General features: G+C 41.9%; 1 protein-coding gene across 5 annotated transcripts in view; it reads left to right on the forward strand.

Moving 5' to 3' along the window:
• The window catches only part of Myrip (myosin VIIA and Rab interacting protein), a 323,355-nt gene that overhangs the window by 266,012 nt on the left and 32,028 nt on the right, over nt 1-25,315 (forward strand). For 3 of the 5 annotated variants that reach the window (XM_046437173.2, XM_046437170.2, XM_058576758.1), the window contains 2 exons: nt 451-1,067; nt 14,482-14,721. In XM_046437173.2, coding sequence (XP_046293129.1) covers nt 451-1,067; nt 14,482-14,721 — 857 coding nt within the window. The remainder of the gene's footprint in view (nt 1-450; nt 1,068-14,481; nt 14,722-25,315) is intronic. The other 2 variants (XM_046437171.2, XM_046437172.2) reach the window with 2 other exon arrangements.

Genomic DNA, 25,315 nt, shown 5'->3' on the forward strand with positions numbered 1-25,315 from the left:
GTCCATCTCATGGGCTGCTGAGTGAAATCTGTGTCCCAAGGGAAAACATCTTTAGCTGTGAGGTCAATCAGAACAAGTGGTGGAATAATTTCCCATTGGTGGGGGGAAGCCAAGGATCTAAGAGACAAAACCATGACCCAAGGTCAAAGAGCCAACTGCATCCCTTCCTGCCAGCCCAGGGCAGGAGCAGGGTGATTCTTAGGAGACTGAGGTGGCCATCGACTCAGGTAGAGCTATATCTCCAAGCTTCTCTCCAGCTGTGAGGCCTCAAGAGAATTCCTAAGGATTCTTAAACTTCTTCCCCAGTGAAGTATGACCTGTGGGTCTTCCTAAAGGCTGTTGCTCCCTAACACCCCCCAGGAGCCCGTCATGGGGAGGTGACAAGTGACAGCCTCACCTTGCTCTCTAATGGTAACCACTCTCTGGTTTCTTTCTCCTGTCCTCTCACAGGTCCGGTTCCAGTGTTGCAGAGCCCCGATGGGAACTGGGTGGCTCTGAAGGACGGTGCTCCGCCCCCAACCCGCCTGCTGGCCAAACCTAAGAGTGGGACGTTCCAGGCCCTGGAGGTGGCTTCCAGTGTGGCATCTGCCTATGATGAGATGGGCTCCGAAAGCGAGGAGGACTTTGACTGGAGTGAGGTTTTAAGCAAGCTATGTCCGCAGTCCCAGGGTCTGCCCCGGCACCCCCAGGCACAGCCTGCACAGGCCCAGGGCGCTGACCAAGGCCCCTCAGCCATCTCCTTATCTGGGCTCTCCCCCAACCCTGAGGCTATGTGCTCTGACTCAGAGACCTCCTCAGCAGGCTCTTCCCGGGATGCTGGGCACAGGACCAGACTGTCCTGGATGCAGAGGAAGGTCCCCAAGAACCCCGCAGCAGAGAAGATGCGTCTACAGGGAGAGCTGGACGTGAACTTCAACCCCCAGGTGGCCAGTGGAGAGACCTCAGATAGCAGCGAGCCAGAGGAGGCCCCACACACTGTAGACCGGCGGGCCAGGCGGTGGAGAAGGGCCCGCGTGGGCTCAGAGGAGCCAAACAAGGAACCATCTTCCACCAGTGCCCATCCCCAGGTAACAGACTGCACCCCTGTGGTCTCAGTGTGAAAATTCAGGTGCACACACTTCTGAAGTAGAATATGCGCTCCTCCCAGCTAAGTGGCCTCAAGAGTCCTGGCTCTGGAATCCACAGAAGCAGATTGTCATCGTGGTTTTACCGCTAAGTAGCTGAGTGACTCATGCCAGGTCACCTCAATGCTCCATGTCCTCTTCTTTGGAGACAGTAGCTTAGAATTCAAAGTGTGGTTTTCAAAGTGTGCTCCCCACACCAGCAGCATTAGCGCACTTGGGAACTTCTTAACCCTGCAGCTTCCCAGGCCCCACCCAGAACATGCTAGATCATCTGTCCTGGCAAACTCTCCTGGAGATTCTACTGGGTGCTAAAGTTTGAAGGCCAGTGATGTAGAGTTGAGGGTGAGGTTTCTAGAGTCAGGCTGCCTGGGTTCGAATCCAACTGTCTGACCTTGGGCAAGGCATCTCTCAAGTCCTCAGTTGCCACAACTGTAAAATGGAGATGGCTCAGAGGAAGGTTGGGACAAGCGAATGTTTATAAAGAGCTCAGATCTGTCCCAGACATGGCACAGGGACTCAGTAAATGCTGTTTCAGTATGATAACTCAAGGTGCCGTTATCATACTGAACATTCTGCAATTGCTAACCTTCTGTGATGTGCTAACATTCTGGGATTCTTAGTCTACCTCACAGCCCTCTCAGGATCCTTGGTGGCTCTGATCATGTGGTGTAGTTTCTGAGCCCACTTGGAACATGCAATTAAAGCTTTGAACTCTATCCCTAGAAAAATGTACCCATACACACACACACACACACACAGCCACATGCGCACACATGCGCACATGCACGCACATAGTTTTTCTTGCAATCTCGGGCCATGGATTCCCTATCTGGGTTGATCTCATATTCCTAAAAGCGCTGCTCATTCTTAGCTCTACACCCTTGTTTTTGCTGCACCTGTGCCTTTGCCTCTTCAGGGGAAGTCCTGCTGAACATCACTGCAGACCCACCACCAGACCTCATGGAGCCCACTATGGCCTCCTCATAGCAGTGGTTTCCAAACTCAAAAGGGACACACGTGGCCCAGAAAGTTTAAATAATCTCATAGAAGCAATGAATTGTCATATTTGAAACTGGAAGTCTTATGAGAAATCTAATTATATTGCCATGCCCCTGTGGGCACAGAGTCATTGATCAAATCACTATCAGCTTGACTTCATGCTCCGGAGAATCCACATCCACTTCCTGAATGTCATCATGACTCCCACAGTACCTAGCAACAGTGCACTCTTAGTTTTGGTACCACCAGAATCAAACTTGAGTCAAGGAATTGGATCCCAGAAGCCCAGGTGTGACACAGGGAAGTGAGAAATGTCAATTAAGGTGGGCTAAAGGCAGCTGGGCAGTCCTACCAGAGGCTCTCTAGGAAACCACATAGGACACAGCTCAGAATTTTCCAAATGGAGGACAGGAGGCATTGATCCACATCTCCCATCCTCCATTGGTAGAGGGTTGTCCTCACCCAGGGTGGGCATTAACTCTGTACATAGCCAGATTTGTGCGGTTGGGACCTGAGAAATTCCTCAGGTGAAGAAGAGAGATGTGAAAGCTTGACTTTGGAAGATATCAGTGGGCCAGAAACTGTCCTTCAAGGCTGCAGGCCATGGGATTCAGGCTGGATCTTTACCAGTGTTTGCTGTAAGACCTTCTATGAATCCATCAGCCAGATCCGATCCTGAGCCCCTCCATGAAAGGCCTCAGAACACAGAATCTAGCATCACTTCCACCTGCTAATATATTGCCTGTAAAACAGTATCTTATTTGGTCCAAGCTCTTATTTTCTCCTCCTTATAACATAAGATTATTAAAAATCTGCCTTATGGGATTGTTATGACCATAGAGTGAAGCAACAAAAAATTCAGTCTAACTGCTGTCAATCATTGTTATCTAGTTCAAGTAGAGACTTTCGTGCAGAGACTTTGAGTGACTTGCCTCAAGGGATGTTCCTGAGGGTCAACCACATGATTCATGTAAGGATATAAAATGCCTCATCACTACCACAATCAGGTGCCTGAAGCCTTCTATTTATGACATAATGGCTTTTAAATTATGTTCTAATGTTAATCTTTTGCAAGGTATAAATAGGGAGAAGGCTCACGCCAGCCAAAAGGCACCCGGGCCACTCCTTCCCTGGGAGTGACCCTGAGCGAGTAGCAATGTCCTTTTATCCACACTAGGTGGAGCTAGTGTGGCGCTATCAGAGGCATCAAAACCCTGGCCCTTTGCGTCCTCCCTTCAATTTAGTTTACTAAAGGGGTGGGGGAGGGGGGCAGGTGTCTTCTCCAAATCAATAAAATATGTAAATTGTTGCTTTTTAATCATATAAATAAATTAACATAATATAAAATGAATATTCTACCATGTAAAAAATATTAAAGTGTACAGACGAAGTTCCCTTTGATCACAACTCTAAACCCCTGTAATCTTCCCCAAAGTAATTACAGGTGTATTTGGTGTCAATCCATCTCCATGTATCCGTATCCGTATAGTACATATAGAAACACAATTGAGAAATGTATCTGTGTCGTAGCAAAATCGGCATCATGCTGTCCATATTCTTCCACTCCTGTCTCTTGACAGCCAAGCAGTAGAGGTGTCAGTCAGCACACAGGGATCCACACATTCTATGTGCAAAAGATTACATGGAGGTGGTATGTCAGGGGTAGGGGTGTGAGTGTGGGAGCTGCTCATCTAGAGAGCAGTCCTAAGGGGTGTATTATCTGTAAAAAAATTTTAAAACAATAGGAAGTCCTGACAGTCCCTCTGCTTTTCATCACCACATCATGTCCTGTCGGGACAATGCTAAGCCTTGCTGGTGATAATCACCTGCTGGCTCAGGCACTTCCAGGGCCCCACTCAGGACCCCTTGGCTCACCACAAAAAACGACTCTACTTTAATTACAATAACTTTCCACAATGATGGGTATTTAAAGGCTTTCCAAGGTGTCCTTGTTAGGAACATACTACAGAGATTGTCATTGCACACATCTTTTTATGCGAAAAGTAAAATTGCTGACTGGTGGCGTGTGTGGATCTTTAATTTTAAAATAGACTTGCCAACTGAGCTCCCGAGACCTCAGCAATTTACATAGTCATCGCTGCACCAGTGTGTTCTCGCATGTTGTCAACGATATCATTGTCGGTCTGTTCGGTTTTTGCCAATTTTGTGTTAGAAAAAGTTCTTTTTAGTTAGTAGGTTCATAATTACTACCAAGACCAATCAGTTTTTTCCTATGTTTGGCTATTTGCATTTTTCTTGTCTGAAGGCACGTTTATATTTTTTCACGTTATTTTATTGTACTCTTTATCTTTTTCTTATTGACTTTAGGAATTAGTTTTATTTCCAAATCATATTACAAATTCTAGTTCTGTGATGGTTACATATGAAAATATTCTCTCCTTTGTCACTTTTGCCTTAACGTTATTTTACCTACAAAATTTTTTCTTAATAATAATCTGTCAGTTGTTTCCTTTATTATCTTTGTATTTCGTGCCTTAAGAAGACCTTAGTTCCTTGATCTTATGTCTTTCTATTCTTTTCCAAATGCTTTGTAGTTTTTTATTATTTCCAGTTAACTCTTTGGTCAATCTGTATTTTACTTTTCTTATTATGAGGTCAGAGCTAGACTTTTTGATTAAATTGATCACTTGTCACCAGATTAGTAATAGGAATAGTAGTAGCGGTAAGAATTAAACCCAGGGGTGCTCAACCCCTGGTCCATATCCTCAACCCTTTTTATTTTTTTGAGACCAGCTCTCACTAAGTTACTAAGGCTGAACTTGAACTTGCAGATCCTCCTCCCTCAGCCTCCTGAGCTTTTGAGATTACAGGCATGCACCAGAGCATGTGGCATCATCAAGTTATTATTAAATAATCCATCATTTATCTGCTGGTATAATATTGTACCTAATATTCTCATCAAGTTCTTTTTTAATTTCCTCTGCATTGATGTTGTTTACCTTTTCTGTTTATAATGCTAACATTTGTTTTCTTTCTTGCTTTCATTCACATAAACACTCCCCCCACCCTTTGATCCCTCTCTCATTCTTTCCTTGCTTGGATGTATCCATTTTATAATCTTCCCAGGAGTGTCAAAGAACCAGCTTTCAGTTTTATTCTTTAATTCTAGGAAGGTGGCGGGAAGCGGGGGTGTCTCATAGTCATTAATTTCTGCTCTTATATTTATTGCTGCCTTCCTTTTGCTTTCTTATTTTCATATATCTTTCCGTATATTCCAGTATATATAAACGTGTCACATACACACACACACATTTCTAAAATCTCTAATGAATTTTCCCTTAATGCAGTTTTGATTGCATCCCACAGGCTTGGATATGAATGTTCCTGTTGTCAAATTTTTCAAAGTAGCTTATCATTTCAGTTTAATTCTCTTTTTCGTCAAATTAAGAGCAAATTAGAGAAATGGATAACGTTTTGCTTTTGTTTTGGTTTGGTTTGGGTTTTGATTTGTGTTGCTCGTTTTTAACATGCATCATGAACAATGAATATGTCTTATGTGAAGTCTGCTGAGAATTTGTTGCGGTTTCCCCTGTGACCTAACAAAACGTTGATTTTTGTGAATGTTTATGTGCATTGGAAAAAACACTAGGTTGTGCACCGTTCTGGATCTTAACAAGACAGACAGGGTCCTGCTTCTGGACGTTCATGTTCATTTTACCTTCATGTCTGACTTCCCACCCTTATTTACTTTGTCCTCACCACCCCTAAGTCTTCTTAATACCTATCTCTTTGCACTCTGGCGAGGCACTCATTCTGTGCCGTTTCACTTCGTGCTAGATGCTAGCAAACATTAGCAGATAAGGCCAGCTGAGAGCAGAAGTCCTTCCCCACATTCTCTACCTTTATCCCTGGCCTCAAATCTCCACACATCCCTTTGGACATGGAGCCTCTATGCAACCTGTAATTATAAACTGCTAAGTGAATGCACTCTTCTAGCCTCCTAACACCAATCCCTAGATGTCCATAGATGGCATAAAATCTGTGGGTTAGAAGCCTTTTGCTCCAACACTCTGTAGGAGGTTTTTACTTTGCCTTCTGGCATATCATGACGATGAGAAGCCTGAATGCAGTCTTATTTTTCCTTTGTTTATAAGATTTTTCTCTTCTAGATGTTTGTCAGATTTATCTTTTAAAAGCAAACATATTGCCAGAATGGTAGGTACTTACTCCTCTGGTGCCTTTGTGCATAACACAGTGAGCTCTTTTTTGCACGTTCAGATCTTTTTTTTTTTTCCCAGTAGGAGCACTTTCTTTTATCTTTCTGATTATTAATTTTTCCAGAGCACCCATCGTTTACAGGTTTGATCTCTATCCTCCTCTTCCACGCCTAACACCCTCTCTTACTGCTTTCCCACTTTGTTCTTTTCCTCATCCTTGTAGGAAACCTTCCAAATTGTGTCCTCCTATCACTTACTTCATTTGCCAATGTTAATTCTGCTGTTACTATCTTCAAATGCAGGTCTGTATCTGAAGCTGGGTTTTCCATTTGTCTGCGGTCTTTCATCCTATCGATGTCCCCATTTCAGCTCTTCTATTCTCTTTTAGTCTAAGTGATTATACCTTCTAACTTTTTTGCACCTCTTCACAGCCTCTTCAAGGAAGACAGTATTACTTCTCTCTAATGAGAATGCCAAACCACCATCAGACATTGTGTCCTGGTTGCTAGAAAAATCTACATGATGCCTTCAGGCTAACATTTGTTTCCTTTGCTCTGGGACATTTTTCCATGGGTTCCACCTTCAATTTTTCTGTTAGTAGTTCTTGAATAAGGAGCTGCTCTCTGCACACCATTGTTTGCCAATACCTAGTATACAAAAAACTTATCTCCACTTTGCTAACTTAAGGTAGATGCTTTCTATTCTTACTGCCTGGCTCTGTGTTTTTGAACAGGTGGCTAAGAACCTAGCCACAGTACTGAATATACATAGAATGAATGATCAATGAGTAGCAAACCCTGCTGAACACTTTCTGCGTTTTCTGTGTCCTCTGCCCTCGGGGCCTACCTTTCATGACTACATCTCCCAGGATGCAACATGGCTAGTTCTTCTCCCAACACCGCCTACATGTTTTTGAGTGGATATCTTTTCCAAGTAGCCATAAGACGGGAGACACTGAAGGAATGTGGAGTTAGAGCTTATCCTTAGATGCTTGAAAAGAACAAGTACACAAGGCTCGGATTGTATGTTCTTGTTTGTTTGGTGTTGGTTTTATTTTATTTTTATGGTTAGCATTTATCTTTCATTTCTGGACCAAGCTCTGAGGCTGAGAGAATACTGGGGTGGGGTGGGTGGGGACCAAGAATTATATTCTAACTTCTTATAAGAGGGAGAGTGGATGGTCTACAAATGCATTTTTCAGTCATTTCAGTGGGCCTTATATTTAATGAAAAATTCTCCCATTCTTTGCTGGTAACAAGCCGACTTCCGTAGCTTTTTAGTCTTGCAAATTTTCTTTTTCTTTTTTTTTTTCTGCATCATCCCACACAATTTTGGTGGAAAATTTGGAGTGGTTGCATGAAAAATGTGTGCCAGATGCCATTTTTAAATGGAAGTCTGCTGATTAATCTTCTGTTGATTGAGGCTTCAGGATTACAGGGGGCTGCTATTTTAGATCCCTCCAGTGTTTCATTTTTGGTTGTACTCATTAGCAAAACTTGTTTTCTTAGGGGTAAATTTGCCCCCATTTAGCATTCTGGATCTTAATTATTCTTTTAAAATGTGTTAAAGAATCTTGCCAGAGTAAGAACCTCCTAATTTTATATAACCAATAATCAGTAAATATTCCTTTATTTAATATGTGTATGCCTTGCTCCAGAAATAATCTAAAGTGGTTTACATAAAGATAAGCAGAAGAAAATGAAATTAAAGTACAATGGTGGGAAAAGTAGGTCAAAGGAAAAACCAGGGTAGGGAAGATAAGATGAAGCCAGGAGTACCATGAGTTCCCAAAATGGAAACAATGACATCCTACTTGTAGGCAAAAGATAACCAAAATTCAGCTCTGGGTTTCTAGAAGACAATAGAAAAAGAGAGACATGAGCAGTTTTCTGGGTATGGAAGTCATAATGGGACAATAAAACTAATTCAAAAATGTTGCCTTGAGAGCTGAGATCTAAAAGAACTTTATCCTGTAGATCTGTGTCAGTCAGCTTTCTGATGCTAAGACAAAATACCTGAGATAATCAACTTGTAGGGAGAAAAAGGTTGTTTGGGCTCATAGTTTCAGAGATTTCATTCCATGGCTGCTTGGCCCCCATTGCCTTTGGGCCTGTGGCAAAGCAGAGCCTCATGAAAGGGAGCATGTGGTCGAGGAAGATGCTCACCTAGTGGCAACAACAAAGCACAGAGAAACAGAAGGGACTAGAATCCCAATATCACCTTCAAGGGCACACCCCCAGTGACCTAACTTCCTTCCACTCGGCCCCATCTCCTAAAGGTCCATAGTGTCTCCCCAAAACACCACAGGCTGAGCCTTCAACACGTGAGCCTTTGGGGGATATTCAATATCCAAAAGTATGGCAAGATCCTCGTGGAGACAATGCAGAATACAGCACCCTCTACTATGAACTGCTTGTAGTAAACACATGCTTTGCAGGCTGCATCTCGTAATGTCACTCAGTGTCAATCAATGCAGCCCAGCAAGTTCAGTCAAGTCAGGCTTATGAGGGGCCAAGGTGCCCCAGGTGGCTGCTCTGGGTGGCTGCAGGGTTAAATCTGGGTAAATGTACAGGAGTGGACAGCTTCTACCCCAAGCCCTGTTTCATGAGTGCTGTGGACTCTTGAGTTCAAGGGAATGCTCACTAACAAGTGTTATGAGACCCTGCCTGTGGGCAGTTAGCTGAGCTGGGGGTGGGAGTGACTATGAACACTGAGTCACCCAGTAAGTATATCACACGGTAAACTGTGCCAAGAGAATGTCCCTAAGCAGGGCCCTACAGTCTACTCAGTATTGTATTTGAATTTCCTCCAGAGCACAGACCAAAGGGTGATAGTCCACTCTACCCCTCAGTTCTCTGCCATTAATTTTCAAATTTTTGTAGGCATAGGATCTTTCCTTCAATGACATCTAAAGAGAAGACAAATTAAAATATGGCTGAAGGCAGAGCTGCTCTAAGCCATCATTGCCCTCTCCCCAGCCCCTTTACCCCACATCCTCAACTGCCTAATCCAGTTCAAAAACCAACTTTGAAACAATTTAAGCAGGTGTGCTCAGACACCCATCAGCACGAGAAAAATCTTAGTCGTGTATTTGTCAAGTGGTCCCTCTTGAGTGTGAGACCTGCTGGGTGTGCCTCTGAGATAAACTGGCTGCAGAGGACATGTCTAGACAACCAGAAGCTTGCTGAGTAACCATGCTTCTTACATGTTTTTGTGTCATGGGGCCTGTTAAGAACCTGGTGAAAAGTCTTCTTCCTGGCAGCAAAAGATGTACGTAAACACGATGACATTTTACATCCGGGGTCAGGGAGTTTGAGGGCCCTGTGGTGACTCTCCAAACAGGGTTTTTAACCAGGAGTCTATAGGATATTAAGGTCATCCTCCAAAAAATGATGACTTTAGTGTTGCAATAGTTAAATTCTTTCAGATTTTATTTTGGATAGATATTAAGTAGCAGAGCTAACTATTAATTAAATGTGGCTGTAAAAACCATGTTGGCCCCATGAAAGAAAATGTGGAGCTCTCCATTCTTTATGGCAAAGACCCCGAGAGCCCAGCTCACTCAAAATGGAGAGCAAGTCATCAGGAACCACTGAAGGAAGGAGGGGTGTTTGGGACATACCTCAGTCCCTCTGCCCCAGATCCTGACCCCAGACCCATTATGGTGAGTATGCAAATAACTGTATCTTAAATCTGCCCTTTCGTCATGTAAACATTGACCTGAAGAATTCATGCAGGAAATTTCCCTGATATTTTGTGTGAGATTATCATAATTGTGGGAAATAATTGTTGCCCTGTCAACATGGCATGGTCTGATTCTGTCAGAGACAAGAATAGAAAGGGAAAACAGAGACGTCAGGCCCAACAGTTCAGAGGGGGGAGATGTGCCCGGATTAGAGTAAGGACTTTTGTTTTGTTTTTTGTTTTTAAATCAATTTTAAATACAAAGAACTTGACAGCATGAATCCATACCAAGGTGACTGATCTATAATAATAAAAGTTAAAAAATAAGTCTTTCAGATAACACTGTGGTGCTAAGAGTCCCCAGACCTACCCTCTGAGCGGTCAGTCCCACTGACCAAAGTCAAGTCTTTCCATGTGACAGCCTCTTCCTTGAGGCAGTGAGAAATATAATGTTAAATCCTATAAGACGCCAGATGATGTCTTCCCATTTCCTCTGTGCTAATGTGATCAGTGTTTGACACATATTTTCTGGTGTGTCTGACTATTGTTATCACACACATTATAATGAAAATAAATGCTTTATTCACCAGGGTATGGAATGTGAATAACAGTAGTTTTAGGTTAATGGCAACACCTTGAGAAAAGACTGACTTCTGCCTTCAGGTACCCGAGACAGATATTTTCTGGGCCCTCAGAGAGAGACAGGTCAGTGGTAGAGCCAGCCAGCCTGTTGCTGATCCTTCTTCAGCACAGTTGTGCCAAGGGATTCACAAGTACAACTAGGAGCATTTGTCACATAGACTTCCCCTAGTTCTATTTAACCTGTAAGTTAGACCTTTTCTCCAGAGTCCACTAACATAAAGTGTAAAAGCAAGGTGCAGAAACTTTAATATTTAGATCAGGTGTAGTGTCTTTCATTACCAGGACACTAGGATCTATTCAAGGAAGGTTGACATGTAACTGTTGAAAGTAATCCTTTAGTTGGGCTCTCTTGCAAAAGGTTCGAGTTTTAGTCAGTTTTTTAATAACTGTTGATAAAAGACCTGACAATAAGCTTAGAGGAGGAGAATTTATTTTGACTCACAGTTTCAGAGGTTCAGTCCTTGGTTAGCCAACTCCATAACTCTTAGCCTGAGTGAGGCAGAACATCATGGTGGAAGAGTATAATAGAGGAAAGCAGCAATCAGGTAACATAGAGAGCTCTGCTAGCTCTGCTATCTGCCTTTAGATACCCCAAAGGCATACCCCCAGTGACTTATCTCAATCCAGCCATACCCTACCTGCCTATAATTAATTATAACCCAGTTAATCCATATCAGTGGATTAATCCACTGATTGGGTTATACCTCTCATAATCTAATGATTTCAGTTCTGAAAATGCTTGCATTGTCTCACACATAAGCTTTTGGGGGATACCTCATATCTAAACCGTAACAGTGGAGAAAACCCATAACCTTCCCCTATCTTCCAAAGTAACCTGGCAGGTAAGAAAACAAGCTCAATGAAAAATGCTTGTTGGACCAGAGTTGCTTAACCTACAAGACTAGATATCTCTCCCTTACAAGAAAGATAATGAGGCTGAATAAAAAACGTATAAATTAAAGTAAGTAGGATTTCAGGGTATGAGCATCGATAGGGTAACTGAAAGTCAGGATGGTCTTCTGAGGAAATCTGAGTGAATCCATCTCAGAAAGACCCCTGGAAGAATTATCTTCTCATTCCTTTAAACACCGCCTTTGTGAACAAGAGCTTAAACCCTCTCCTACTTCGTGGCTGTACCATTTTCCATTTAATGAGCACAGTAATCCTCATCCCAAGAAAGCTGTGCATGTAATCCAAAGTTTGCAAACAATATTAGGGGTCCTCAAAGGCCCATCCACAGACCCCATGTTACAATGAACTAATTCTTCTTATGTCCTCATGGGATAAATAAGTCTGAGTCATGGATTGATGGTGTTAAGCAGGCTTTCATCTTTTGGATTAACTATTTTAGCCTTCTAAATTCATATTCCACTGTCTGTGTATCCAGAGAATAATTAGGCCAAAGCTAAAGAAAAACAAATCTGCAATAAGTTGACAGTTTAGTGTGCTAAATATGTTGAGGAGAGATCAGGGAAAGTCACCGGGGGGTGCATTTGTAGCCAGTTGCTAACTTCCTGGCTAACTTAGTTGCTACTTAACACCACAGTAGCAGAAAAACTATTTGAGAGATAAAGCCCCATTGCTTAGGCTGATGGTTCAGCCTCTGCAGTCTGACCCAGGCCTGCTTCTCCATACCCCTAAGCTGCCCACCCTCTCTACTTCCAAGCCTCATTCCTCTAAGTGTGCCAAGTGCTCTTACACCACGGGTCTCATTGGTCTTACTGCTTTCTCATCGAGAATGCCAGTCCCCAGGATTATATCTTAACACATTCATCTTTTGAGAATAGCTCAGAGCCTATTCTTCCCATGGTCTGTCCCTGCATCCCAAGCTAAGGGACTCCTCCTTCTCAAGCATAATGTAGCACTCTCACAAGGATTTCATCATTGATTCTCTCTCAGAACAAGAAAGAAAGAGACATTTCCAAAGGATCCTTTTTTTTTTAAAATTAATTCAGTGATTTTTAAAATTTATATTTCTTACATGTCCTTCCTAATTACATTTACATAGACATCTGCCTTTAGAATTCATTTAATTGCAAACTACCAAGTAAATTCGGCGCACAACATCCTAAAGGATAAAACAATCTGTCACCCACCCAGATTCTTGGTACAAAATGCCGGGTGATGAAGCCCTTCCTGTTGAGTGACTAACTAGAGGAAAACACCATAATATTTCTTATTTTATAATTAGCAATATTGTCAATAATGTTTACTCATCCATGCTTGAGTTGGAGAATATTCACTTAGGACACTGTCATCAGAAGTCAGATTTCACCTAACACAATGAATTCCACCATTGTCAGAATCTGGAGCCCTGCTTTCCTCTTGGAATTCATCTCAAGTCCTCTAATAATTGTTCTCTGTTGGTTTTCTTCTCTTGATCACAATGAAAATTTCTTAATTCTCAGCGGTGTGCAATGAAAGCTAACATGGTGAAGATGTATTTCACTATTGAATCCTCCTTCTAGGCAATTCCTTTCTCCTCCTGCTTATTATTTTCAGTCACTTTTAGCATAATTCGGAATAACTGGTGAGTAACGATGGAAAATAATTGTGAGGAGGATGAGTAGCAAAATATTTCAAAAGATAAGAAGAATAAGAGTATCCAGATCCCCTCATGGCCTGGGGTCGTGGCTCAGTGGTAGAGTGCTCATCTAGCACATGGGAGGCCCTGGGTTCGATCCTCAGCACCACATAAAATAAATAAATAAATAAAATAAAGGTATTGTGTCCAACTACAACACCAAAAAATAAATATTTAAAAAGAGAAGATCCCCTCATATATCTGAGATTTATAAAATAGTCAATGAACGCATAGGGCAATTGCAAAATATAATGGTTTTATTCCTATTTTTAAAGGAGTAAATTTTCTCTTTGTTCTCTGGAGGCCTTTGAAGAAAATAAAGCTATGAAATATCAATCCTCACGAATAGAACAACTCCTAGGGGAAACTCAGAAACTAAAACTGGGTCCGGAGGACCCAGATGGTGTGCCATATTATGTACACGTGACTATTTCCATGCACATCTCCCCAACTGAAGGCCTGGAATAGAGACGAGCCACCATCTCCGTGGCAGCCTGGAGTTTCCCTTGGTCTTGGAAAGAACTCCTTCATGGAAGGAGTTTAGGAGATACTCACCAGATGGATAGGTGGATCAAGAGGTAGCTCATTATTAGACTGGAACTCTAGTTATTAAGGGGAGGTCACACAATATCCCTTACACAGGTGGAAGGACTTTGCTCCATCTCAACATCTCTGCCCTTTGCCTAGAATAGTGATCCTGCCTCTTTCTCCCTTTTAACTGGGTGACTGCTACACTTTGAATCTCAACTCAAGCATCACTTCTACGTGGAAGCCTTCCCTAATCCCTGGGCCTACCTGCTTATGGGATGTCAGACATGCATACCCATGTATACACACACACACACACACACACACACACTATTTTCTCTATACCAAGCCACCATGGAAACATGAATAACTGGCAGGAAAGCTTTGGCATGTCTTCCACCAGGGGGCTGGCTGGGGCACTGGGCCGTCAGGTTTGCTCAGTGCTGATGAGAACTCAAGGAGAATTCTGTGAATGAATTTTTTTTTTTAAATGGAAGGAGTCCAAACATTTTTTTTCTAAGTACAGATGCTCACCTATCTGAGCCCTTTAGCAAAATGTTAAAATGTATGCATTTGAGTCAGTGGAAGGCTAACTCCCTCTGAAAAGAAAGCAGGTCAGGAAAGAGAGCTGTTTGCTGCTTTCCTGGACTATCTGTTCCTCCTCCCCTCAGGCGTTACTAGGGACAAAAGGCAGCACGACTTAGCAGAGGGGTCCTGATTGCATGATTCTGCTTCCTTTTAGATATCAGGGGATGTATCAGAGACGGACATCAGCAATGAGGCTCAGAATTCTCGGACCAGCACAGACACCCAGGAGGAGAAGCTGAGAAATAGGTTGTACGAGTTAGCAATGAAAATGAGTGAAAAGGAGACTTCTTCGGGGGAGGATCAGGAGTCTGAGCCCAAGACAGAATCTGAGAACCAAAAGGAAAGTCTGTCTTCTGAAGAGAACAACCATAGTGTCCAGGAAGAGCTGAAAAAGGTAAGGGCCCTGCAACCCCCTGCATGTAGCTCAAGTTGCTGCAGCCGGAGTGTTGGGGAAAGACTCCGTATTTGTTAATGATGTCCTGGGCCTCCAAAGAGCTCTCTCTAAAATGCCAGTCGCTATGCGCTTGGGAGAGCTCAAGAAAACCCTTCTCAATCAGGAAAATAGTACCACATGTCCATCAGAAGTCTCCCAAGACAGCTTGTCCCCTCCTTCTATCCTTCATCAGAATAGTCCCTTGTCTTTGGGTCCGTAAGTTGGTACCCTGCTCCCTCTCCCTGGTTTGATTTTTTTAATGTTGTCATTGCTCAATGTCTCCCTGAGGAATTTTGCTCATGGATTGGGATTCTATGGCCATTCCCCCATTTAAACAATGATGAAGTTTTGTTCCATGATATAAAGGTTTTGTGTTAAAAAGCGGTCATCTGGATTGTTCATCTCGGCAGTTTCCAGGTCCTGGTTGACTGGTTGGTTGATTTTTTTTCAAACAAACTTTACATGGTATCCCAGGGTTTCAAACAGTTGAAAGTACTCCTGCTGTCAGGTCCCCAAAGCCCCCCAACCACTTGATCTTCAGTTGTTTACTCCTCCTTCCCTTCCCCGGTTGCTCTCAAGTTCAAAGAACATGGTTGGAAAACCACAGAAGATAGAGACAAACCCTAGCAGAAAGGGATCTCAGACTCCCCCTTGCTTTTCAACAAGCCACTCAGCGCTCCGCCCACTTTGCCTAGATTTCATGTTTACACTCCTCTCGGCCATGTTGCAGGCAGGATAGCCCTGCCTGACCCCAACGAAGGGGAAGTAACTAACATTTGCTGCATGTCTCCTTTGTGCCTGTTGCTTTGTGTACATGAATTCGCTTATTAAATAACCCTTTGAAATAGATGCAGACAGATTTTGCAGATGAGGAAATTGAGACTGAGCTATTAAGGTACACATTTCCAAGGCCCACAGCCAGTGAGTCCCAGAGCTTGAGGCCGCATCACCAACTTGGCCTCAAGTCCCACGCTCCTTCCTTTACAACATTCGGCCGCTTCAGTAGCTCAGACAAGGTTTTGTCTGCAAACATGTAGATTGCTTTGCACTTGAGATACAGTCAGTTCAAAAGATTCTACTTCATCTTTGGAGCGGTGGTTCAAAGACACCTCCCAGGTCTTCTCCCTATTCTGGGTATATGCTATCTAAGCTAACAAATGGCTGGTGACCCAAGTCCATGGCAATGAACTCCCTTCATCTATTTAGTGGCTGAACTGATGCTGTGGAGGAGCCAGGTGCCACCCAGGAATGACCATGAGTAGTCAAGAGCAGGCCCCGGGAAAAGCGGGGACTGTCACCCATAGCCAGCCCCTGAACCCTCCAACACCTGGAACTCTGCTGTCATCCATTCCCATTCCACCCTCCATGACCATCAAATCCCCATAAATTTTTCCCCCTAGCATATCTATGGATTGCAGAGTGAAGCTTGGTCCCCAGAGACCACTTCCCAATAGAAGTGGACCCCACCCACTGCTTCCTTAATGATAAAGGGCTCTGATCTTCTCTGTTATTTGAACTGATGCTGCATTATAGTCACATTTGTATCCAAGAGCTGAGAGCCAGATGGTAACTGAAGAATGTCACATTATTTCTTACAATGACTCCATGTTCTGCTGGTTTTGCTGCCTGATGGTCCCAGGGATCTAAAAATTCATTCTGTACCAATGGCTTGCCAGGCCCTGATGAGTCACACACTGCCACCATCGTCTGGCTGCAGGGAGTGACCTCCGAGGCACACCCACCAGCCTATGCTATGCTGTCCTCTGCAAATATGAGCAGGGAGAGGAGGAACCACGGTGGGGAAATCCTAGGGACTCGAATAAGCCCCCCATCACTGGCCTATGCCCTAATTGAGCAGAAAATCAGAAGAGCTGACTTTATTCAGGCTCCCAAATGTGTCAGCTTCTTCAAGTTCAAGTCTTACATCCCTCAGTTTGCCATAAACCAATGAATATTCAACAGATATTTTCTTTTTTGTTTTGTTTATTTATTTTAGTACCAGAGATTGAGCTCAGGGGCGCTCAACCACTGAGCCACATCCCTAGCCCTATTTTATATTTTATTTAAAGACAGGGTCTCACTGAGTTGCTTAACACTTCGCTTTTTGCTGAGGTTGGCTTTGAATTCTCAATCCTCCTGTCTCAGCCTCCCAAGCCACAGGGATTACAGGTGTGCGCCACCATGCTCAATCAACAGATATCATTTTTTTATGTGTAAAAACCCTTAAAGCAAACAAAAAATGACAATTAATATATTTTCCCCGTCTGGTAGGATAACAGAAAGCAGAAATACAGATTTACATATTGAATATTATACAAAACCAAAGTGTACCACATAGATAGGTTTCAGGATGAGACTGAGCTTGAAACGCAACCATGCAGTTTGCAATCTCTGTAGCCTTTGGTGACTCTCTTAACTCACTGCCATTACTTAGAACAAGCCGGTGTCATTTCTTGCCTGCTTGCTATGCCTCCCATCCTCAATGATGTCCTTGTCACTCCAGCCTTCTTGGACCTCCAGTCTTTTCTCCACCCAGCAGCCCGGGCTGACATGCGGTCCCTGTACTTGCTCTCAGCATGTCAACAGGTTCCTGTCTGCCCTGTTTTTTAGGCAGAGCCCACATTTTTATTGTTCAGTGAATAAACACATCTTGGCCTCATTTGTAAAACAGGGATAATCATACCATCTTTTAGAGTTGTGAAGGTTGCATTATGCAGTGTAGGCTTTAGCACATAGCAGGAGCCCAGCAAATATTAATTATCATATCCCCTTTAACAATCTCAAGGAAAATAAACTTCCCTGTCATGAAAAACATCCATCTGCCGGTACTGAAAGAAGAGCGAGCTTTGTGCCGACTTCCAATCAACGCTTGCAGCGTCAAGACGTAGGTCTGTGGCCACATTTGGTGCTCCTCCATGCTGTGCAGAAAGGGAAACTGCATCAGAATGAACCCCCAGGTTCCTGTCTTCAGGATCAGAGTAGCTGTGGCTTCCCCTGTGACCCATCCATATTAGTCTGCACAGTGCACAGACGCACGCACGCACACCCGCGTTGGGGAGTGGATCCACACTAATGTGACTATTCCAGAAGCAGCCAGTGCTCCACCCATGTCTCTTTACCTTGGATGTGCCCGATGGCCTAACTGCCCAAGAGCTGTCTCAGGCTTCTCTTCCTGGACAGAAGGTGGGCTGGAAATGCACAGAAATGCCACTCTCAGAAGTCGCCCCAGCAGGTGACTGATGGGAACGTAAATATCCCACCTCCTCTGCCCCAGTGGAGTAGTAATGTGAGCAAGGTGTGAGCTATATGCAGATCCCCAGTTCCCCAGCAGATTTAGCTCTAGGTACCCACACTGTAAATGGCTTAAGAAGGCAGCCTTTCCCTTCCCTCTCTCACATCCCCCTTCCTCTACCTCTGTCTCCTGGGATGGACTCCCAAATAAACCACATGCACTCAGGTCCATGTCTCAGGGTCAGTCTCTGGGGGAGTCCAGTTCCCATATTACACATCTCACTTCGGTGTAGTAAATAAGCAGTGTGGAAATCCAAGTCCTAGACGTGAATCATCCTGATCTTACCCAGGGGACCATTCTGCAGCTACCCCCATCCCTGCTCTCTGGGAGCCAGAGCAGAGGAATGTGCATATGTATTAGCATAGACATGGGGACATTGGTGGCAGTTCATGGCTTAGTATGGCTTCCTGTCTAGGAATTGTGTCTTCAGAATCCTGATCAGCAGCGGAAGAACCATTTCAGAAACAGTCTTTTTGTGATTGGAATCAGACCTTTGCTATAGATAGACTTCTCCCTGCAGTTATATGAAATGTCTTGCTTTGGCTGGTTCTCCGTGGACCACTGATGATTTAAGGATGGCCCCTCCTATCTGAATTTGAACTAGCTGAAGAATGAATGTAAGGACAAACCTTCCAATCAGCAGGCTCTTCTTTATTCAGTATTTAGCGACAGAATCAGTCAGGGCAGAAAATGGCACCAGGCTCAGCAAGGGCTTGGGTTATATAGGCTTTGTTTAGGATGGGACAGGAGGGCAATTCCTGGAGTCCATTGTATTGGGGTCCTGCTGACCCATTAGGATGGGACAGGAATGTGAAAAGGGAATTTCCTGGGGCTTATTGTATTTGCATCAGGTGACCCATTAGAGTAGGGGGTCTGGTTCCAGTCAGATGGAGTTCCTTTTGGGTTCCTTCCCTCTGGCTGAGTCCTGGGATTTTTTTAAATTTATTTATTTCTTTTAATTAGGTATATATAACAGCAGAATGCATTTTGATTCATTGTCCATAATTGCAGCACAACTTTACATTTCTATGGTTGTACACCATGTAGCGTCACACCACAAGTGCAGTCATACATGTACCTAGGGTAAAGATGTCCATCTCAATCCACCATCTTTCCTGCCCCCATGCCCCCTCCCTACCATCCCTCCCCTTTACCCAATCAGAGTTGCTCCATTTTTCCCATGCCTCCCCCTTCCTCGTTATGGATCAGCATCCACTTACCAGAGAGAACATTTGGCCTTTGGTTTTGGGGAACTGACTGACTTCACTTAGCATGATATTCTCCAACTCCATTCATTTACATGCAAATGCCATAATTTTATTCTTTTATTACTGAGTAATATTCCATTGTGTGTGTGTGTGTATCAGTTTCTTTATTCATTCATCTAATGAAGGGCATCTAGATTACTTCCACAGTTTAGCCATTGTGAATTGATCCGCTATAAACGTTGATGTGGCTGTGTCATTGTAGTATGCGGATTTTAAGACTTTTGGGTATAGACGAAGGAGTGGGACAGCTGGGTCAAATGATTCCATTCCAAGTTTTCTAAGGAATCTCCATACTGCTTTCCATATTGGCTGCACCAATTTGCAGTCCCACCAGCAATGTATGAGTGTGCCTTTTCCCCCACATCCTTGCCAACATTTATGGTTGTCTGTATTCTTGATAGCTGCCATTCTGACTGGAGTGAGGTGAAATCTTGGAGTAGTTTTGATTTGCATTTCTCTAACTACTAGAGATGTTGAACATTTGTTTTATATATTTGTTGATTGAATGTAACACTTCTGAGAAGTGTCTCTTCAGCTTCTTAGCCCATTTATTGATTGGGTTGTTGAGGCTTGGGATTTTAAATGACAAAAGCTTAGGGAAAATGTTCTAGGACTTATTTTCCATATCCTTCAATGAGCATGTAGAACTTGGGGTCCATCCAAAACCCTCTCAGGATCTGGTTGCCCAAAGGGTCATGTTTCTTCTTTGAGTAACAACGTGATCCCATCAGACATCAGAGGTCAGCCTTCCAAGCTTTGTGGTCCTCAGAGCCTGGGAATAAGCATTTGCTTCCCCACCACTGGGCAGGTGGCCTTGCCAATGGTTCTGGAAAAAAATCCTAGCTGAAGTGGTTCCTGGAACTGTTTGCGTCTAGGAGTGCAGGTGCTGCGCTCCAAAAAGAAGGATGTAAAGAAGGTTCTAGAACTCCTGGCCTGGGCTTGAAAATTACATTTCAGGAACCAAAGGTCTCACAAATCCCCTAATCTTTTGTGATCTGGATCAGCTGCTCCCAAGGACCCTTCCAGCATCAAAACCCCATAATGCTAGATATGTAATAGGTTTCATAGGTTTTTATTTTCCAAACTAAGTGTCATTTAAAATACTATTTATGTGACAAAAGATGTGCTGTACTTTAGGAACATGAATGTTTATTAAAGGCCCAAATTAGTAAATTCATGCAGAACAGTCAAATTTGTATGTCCAATATCCTGAAATATTTTTAACACTGAGAGTGTCTTTGTTTATTAATTATCACCACAAGTAGCTGAGTCACTGTGTCTTATTTTCATAAGGGAGTCACAGACCAGCAGACGTCTACCATATTTATAGTGTCACAGAATTATTCTCATCAAAGTACTGAGACTTTGCTGAACTAATAAATGTCTTTTGCCCCAAATAAGAGACAAATCTTCAAATGGCTGCTCCCAGTTACTGAAGCCACCTGGAAACACAATACTAGGGCAGGTGAAAGGCAGAATTATTGACTATTATCTATTGGTTTCTCAAATTCATTGTGCTTGTGACAAAACTTGTGTTGATGTCATGTTGTTAACATTAATTCAAATGTGGTTTCTATGGGTATCTCACCCTTGTAAAAATACCTTCCCATTCCTGTGAGGCCACCTGGTATCATTTTATTCCCACTTGATGTTACAGTGAATATGGTGTGAGGACCCTTGTAACCTCTAAGCCACACTGGTCTCTGTAGGCCTTATCCCTACTGAGAAATTAACATCTCTAACTTTCTATTTAGAGGGAAAAAGAAAGAGAGAGAGAGAGAGAGAGAGAGAGAGAGAGAGAGAGAGAAGCTTTAGCTGTCCACTTAGAGTTAGAGCTCTTACCCACAGCACTTGAACAGGCGAGAAGTTTTCATTCACTCATGTTGTCACTGGTATGATTCATTTCCACAGGGTGTTCAGTGTGTGTGGGGTGGGGGGTCAGCCTGGCCAGGTAGGCAGAGTTCCAGCCCTCTCCAGGATCACTTTGGCTTGAGCAGAATATCCTCCTCTCTAGAAAAAAGGTGGACAGGGCTCTAGGGAAAGATTGCCCAGAACTCCAATACAGATATTCCCTGAAGTCTCTGCAACAGGCAGAACAGACAAGAAAACGATGTCACTCCAGCCACAGAAGTGGGATGAGACATAGGACAGATATGATTTGAAAGAGAGAAAGGCATAATTGCTCTAGAAGGTTGTGAGTAGAATGGTCTAAAAACCAAGACACTGGTTCTGAGCTCTTCCCAACAGAAGCCCAAAGTCAGATGCCCTGGGAAGGCAGGATCGTGGGATGTGAGAGGGGAACAGAAGCAAAGATGGCAAAGATAATCCTGTGCATCTGAAGCTCAGTAGAATAAACAGGATTTGCTCCTGGGAAATGTTTCTGGGTAGAGAGAATGTAAAAACAAAAGGAAGGGCGGCTGGGGTTGTGGCTCAGGGGTAGAGCGCTTGCCTAGCACATATAAGGCACTGGGTTCAATCCTCAGCACCACATTAAAATAAATAAAGAAAGAAAAAACAAATAAAATAAAGTTATTTAAAAAAAAAAAAAGAAAGACCAGGTGTGGTGGCATAGACCTGTAATCCCAGCAGTTTGGGAGGCTGAGGCAGGAGGATTGCAAGTTCAAAACCAGCCTCAGCAAAAGCAAGGCACTAAGCAACTCAGTGAGACCCTGTCTCTAAATAAAATATAAAATAGGGCTGGGGATGTGGCTCAGTGGTTGATTGCCCCTGAGTTCAATCTCCTGGTACCAAAAGAAAAAGAGAGAGAAAAATTCATATATACCAGCGTTTCTTACAAACGCAAAGTCCTTAATCCAAAGTAAAATTGAAGCAACCTGAATTTTGCAATATTAAGAGAAACATACCAAATATATTTTATTCTGAGATTCTAAAATAAAGTTAATAGCAGGAAACCTCAGAGTTATAATAAATCACTTAGTAAATACTATCTTTTAAAAGCACAGAGTAATCTCAACTGATGCCAAAATAGCACTTGGAAACATTCAACACATTCAAAGATAATTCTGTAATGTGATGAAGGGTATCCATCTCAGCGCAACATGGTGAGATCCTATATTTTTTTCTTTTCTGGATGAAAACTCGTTTTAAATATCAAAGACATCATGAACGTTATAATATTTACTATTGGTCAAAAAAATACATGATAAAGAGATGAATTTGTAAATATTTTTACATAAATGTGTATTTTGCTAATCTAAACAGCATGTACATGTGTTTGAAGATAATAAATATGTATGGCTTTAAGATTCATTTTAAATTATAGGTGAATAATCTGCCATTTAAAATTATTCAGAAAATAATGCACGTTTCTTAAGAAGTAAATGAGCAAAACTGATTCTGAAAGGATTAGAAAACCTGAACAGACCATGGAAGAAATTGGCAAAGTAGTCAAAGAATTATTCCTCAGAAAGAAGCTAGTCCCAGGTTATCTTTGACAGTAAAAACTATCAAACGTTCCCAGTACTAATTATTCCCATACTCTTTAAACTGTCCTCGAACATTAAGAACCTGGGGAGCATCCAAATTCACTTTATTTAATTAAATCTTAGTCTGAACCTGATGCACACACACACACACACACACACAAAAATCATTTACCCTCACCAATTTACATACTAACTCACATATTAATTCTTCACATGTAGAGAATTTTAAAAAATGTTAGCAAATTATAATATACAATAGACAAATAGAATTTATTCTAGGAATGTATGTAATAATATCAATTTTAGGAAATACATTTAACATTTTTTCATCACATTTATAAGTGAAAGGGAGGAAAAACAAGATTATTTTATTAAACTCTTAAATTGATAAATTCCAAAATAACAACCGATAAAGTAGCGACAGCATTAAAAATTCAATAACGAAGACTGCTTGCTTTCTGTGGGTTTTGGACCTCCTTATGAATTTGATAATGTGTGGACCCTCTTTCCATTAAGTGTAAAGGATGAAAACGATTTGGACAGAATTGGAGAGTTCACCAACTCCGGGAAGCTCATCCATACAACCCAAATTTTAAAATTTCTCATTAATAACAGGAAGATAATGAAGATGTCTTTGTTATGTTTACTATTCAGTCATGATCTGACATTTTCACCAGTGTATTAAATAAGAAATAAAAGTTAGCAGCCCTGGACAGCAGAAAACAAAATGATGATGTAGACATCTGAATTGAGATCATAAAAATCAACTGAAAAGCTTATTGGAAATAAGGAGTAGGACAGGGTGACTTATCACAAAAGAGTAATATTTAAGCAAAGATTTCCTATGTGCCAGCAATAACCTTTCAGAAAATATGAGGAAAAACTCTATTTGCAATAGCAACAAAAATATCTATGCTAAACACCTACTTAGCATACAATTCAGCAATCTCACTCCTAAGCATTTACTGAAGAAAAATGAAGATCTATGTACATACACACTCAGGATTGGAAATGTTTGTAATCATCAAAATCTAGAAACAACCCAAATGTATATCAGCTGGTGGGTGGACAAGTGTTATACCCCTACCATGGAATACTACTCAGCAAGAAAAGGGAACAGAATCACCAACCAATACATACAACTTCAATTAATCTTAAAAACATTACAATGAATAAAAATAACTCAAAAGGCTACATATTGTCCATTTAAATGACATCCTGGAAAAGAGACAAAAAACATGAGTGGTTGCAAGAGGATAGGGTAGGTGGACGGTTATTAAGAAGAGACATAAAGAAACGCTTTTAGTGTAATGGAAATATTTTATATTTTGATTTGATGGTGGCTATACAACTCATGCATTTGTCAAAACTCATAGATCTATATTCCTTTAAAGGGTGAATTTTTCTGTATATAATACACACACACACACACACACACACACACACATACGCTCCCCACACACACACACACATACATTGACAAATGTAAACATGGGGGATTTGAATAACTTGACTAGAAAGGTGTAAGATCCACAAATAAAATGAACTAACTTTGCTAAGAGACATAAAGAAAGAATGAATAAAATTGAAATGTATCCTGTGTGTCAGTGGGAACATTTCAGACTTTTATAGATGTCAGTCTTCCATAAATGAATGCATGCATTTAACATAATTCCAGTCATCTTAGTGAAATTCCTTTGAAACTTGATGAAGTTTTTCTGAAGTTCATCTGGAAGAATGAATGTTCTGAAATGTGGTGATAGTCAAGAAATTTTCAACCACAATAATAGCAGAATGGGCAGCACTGGATAAGCAAAAGGATTGATAAGACACAGAAAATACAGAAAGAGATATAATATGACATATGACAGTACATTTAATATCAGTGAGGAGAGATTCTTTTTTCAGATATTGAATTATTCAACAAATTTTGTAGCACATCCTAATTTAATGATTGTGGTTAATTATTTAAGAAAAAACTAAGATTCATACATCATGCCATGTACAATAAATTCCCAATGGGCAGGAGTTTAAAATTTAAGTGAAAGAAGCTATACAATTACTAGCATGCACTAGAGATGGATATTTTGAAACATTCAAACAAAAAAGGTCAGAGACTTTAAAAGATTGAAATATATAGTCACATAAATTTGAGAACTTGTATTCAACTGAAGAGACTCTTCACAGAAGAATAAATACGATCAGTTCAACATCTCTAACAATTGGAGAAATGCAAATCAAAACTACACTGAGAAGATTTCATCTCATTCCAATCAGAATGGCAATTATCAAGAAGACAGGTAACGATAAATGTTGGCGAGGAAGTGGGGGAAAAGGTACACTCATACATTGTTGATGGGTCTGCAAATTGGTACAGCCACTCTGGAAAGCAGTATGGAGATTCCTCAGAAAACTTAGAATGGAATGACCATTTGACCCAGTTATCCCACTCCTCTGTTTATCCCCAAAAGACTTAAAATCAGAATACTACAGTGATGCATTTTCATCAATGTTTATAGCAACTCAATTCACATTAGCTAAGTTATGGA

Source organism: Marmota monax, unplaced genomic scaffold (genome assembly GCF_021218885.2).
Source record: "Marmota monax isolate L192 unplaced genomic scaffold, Marmota_monax_Labrador192_F-V1.1 WCK01_AAM20220418_F8-fsc00021, whole genome shotgun sequence".
In the NCBI taxonomy this organism is placed as follows: domain Eukaryota; kingdom Metazoa; phylum Chordata; class Mammalia; order Rodentia; family Sciuridae; genus Marmota; species Marmota monax.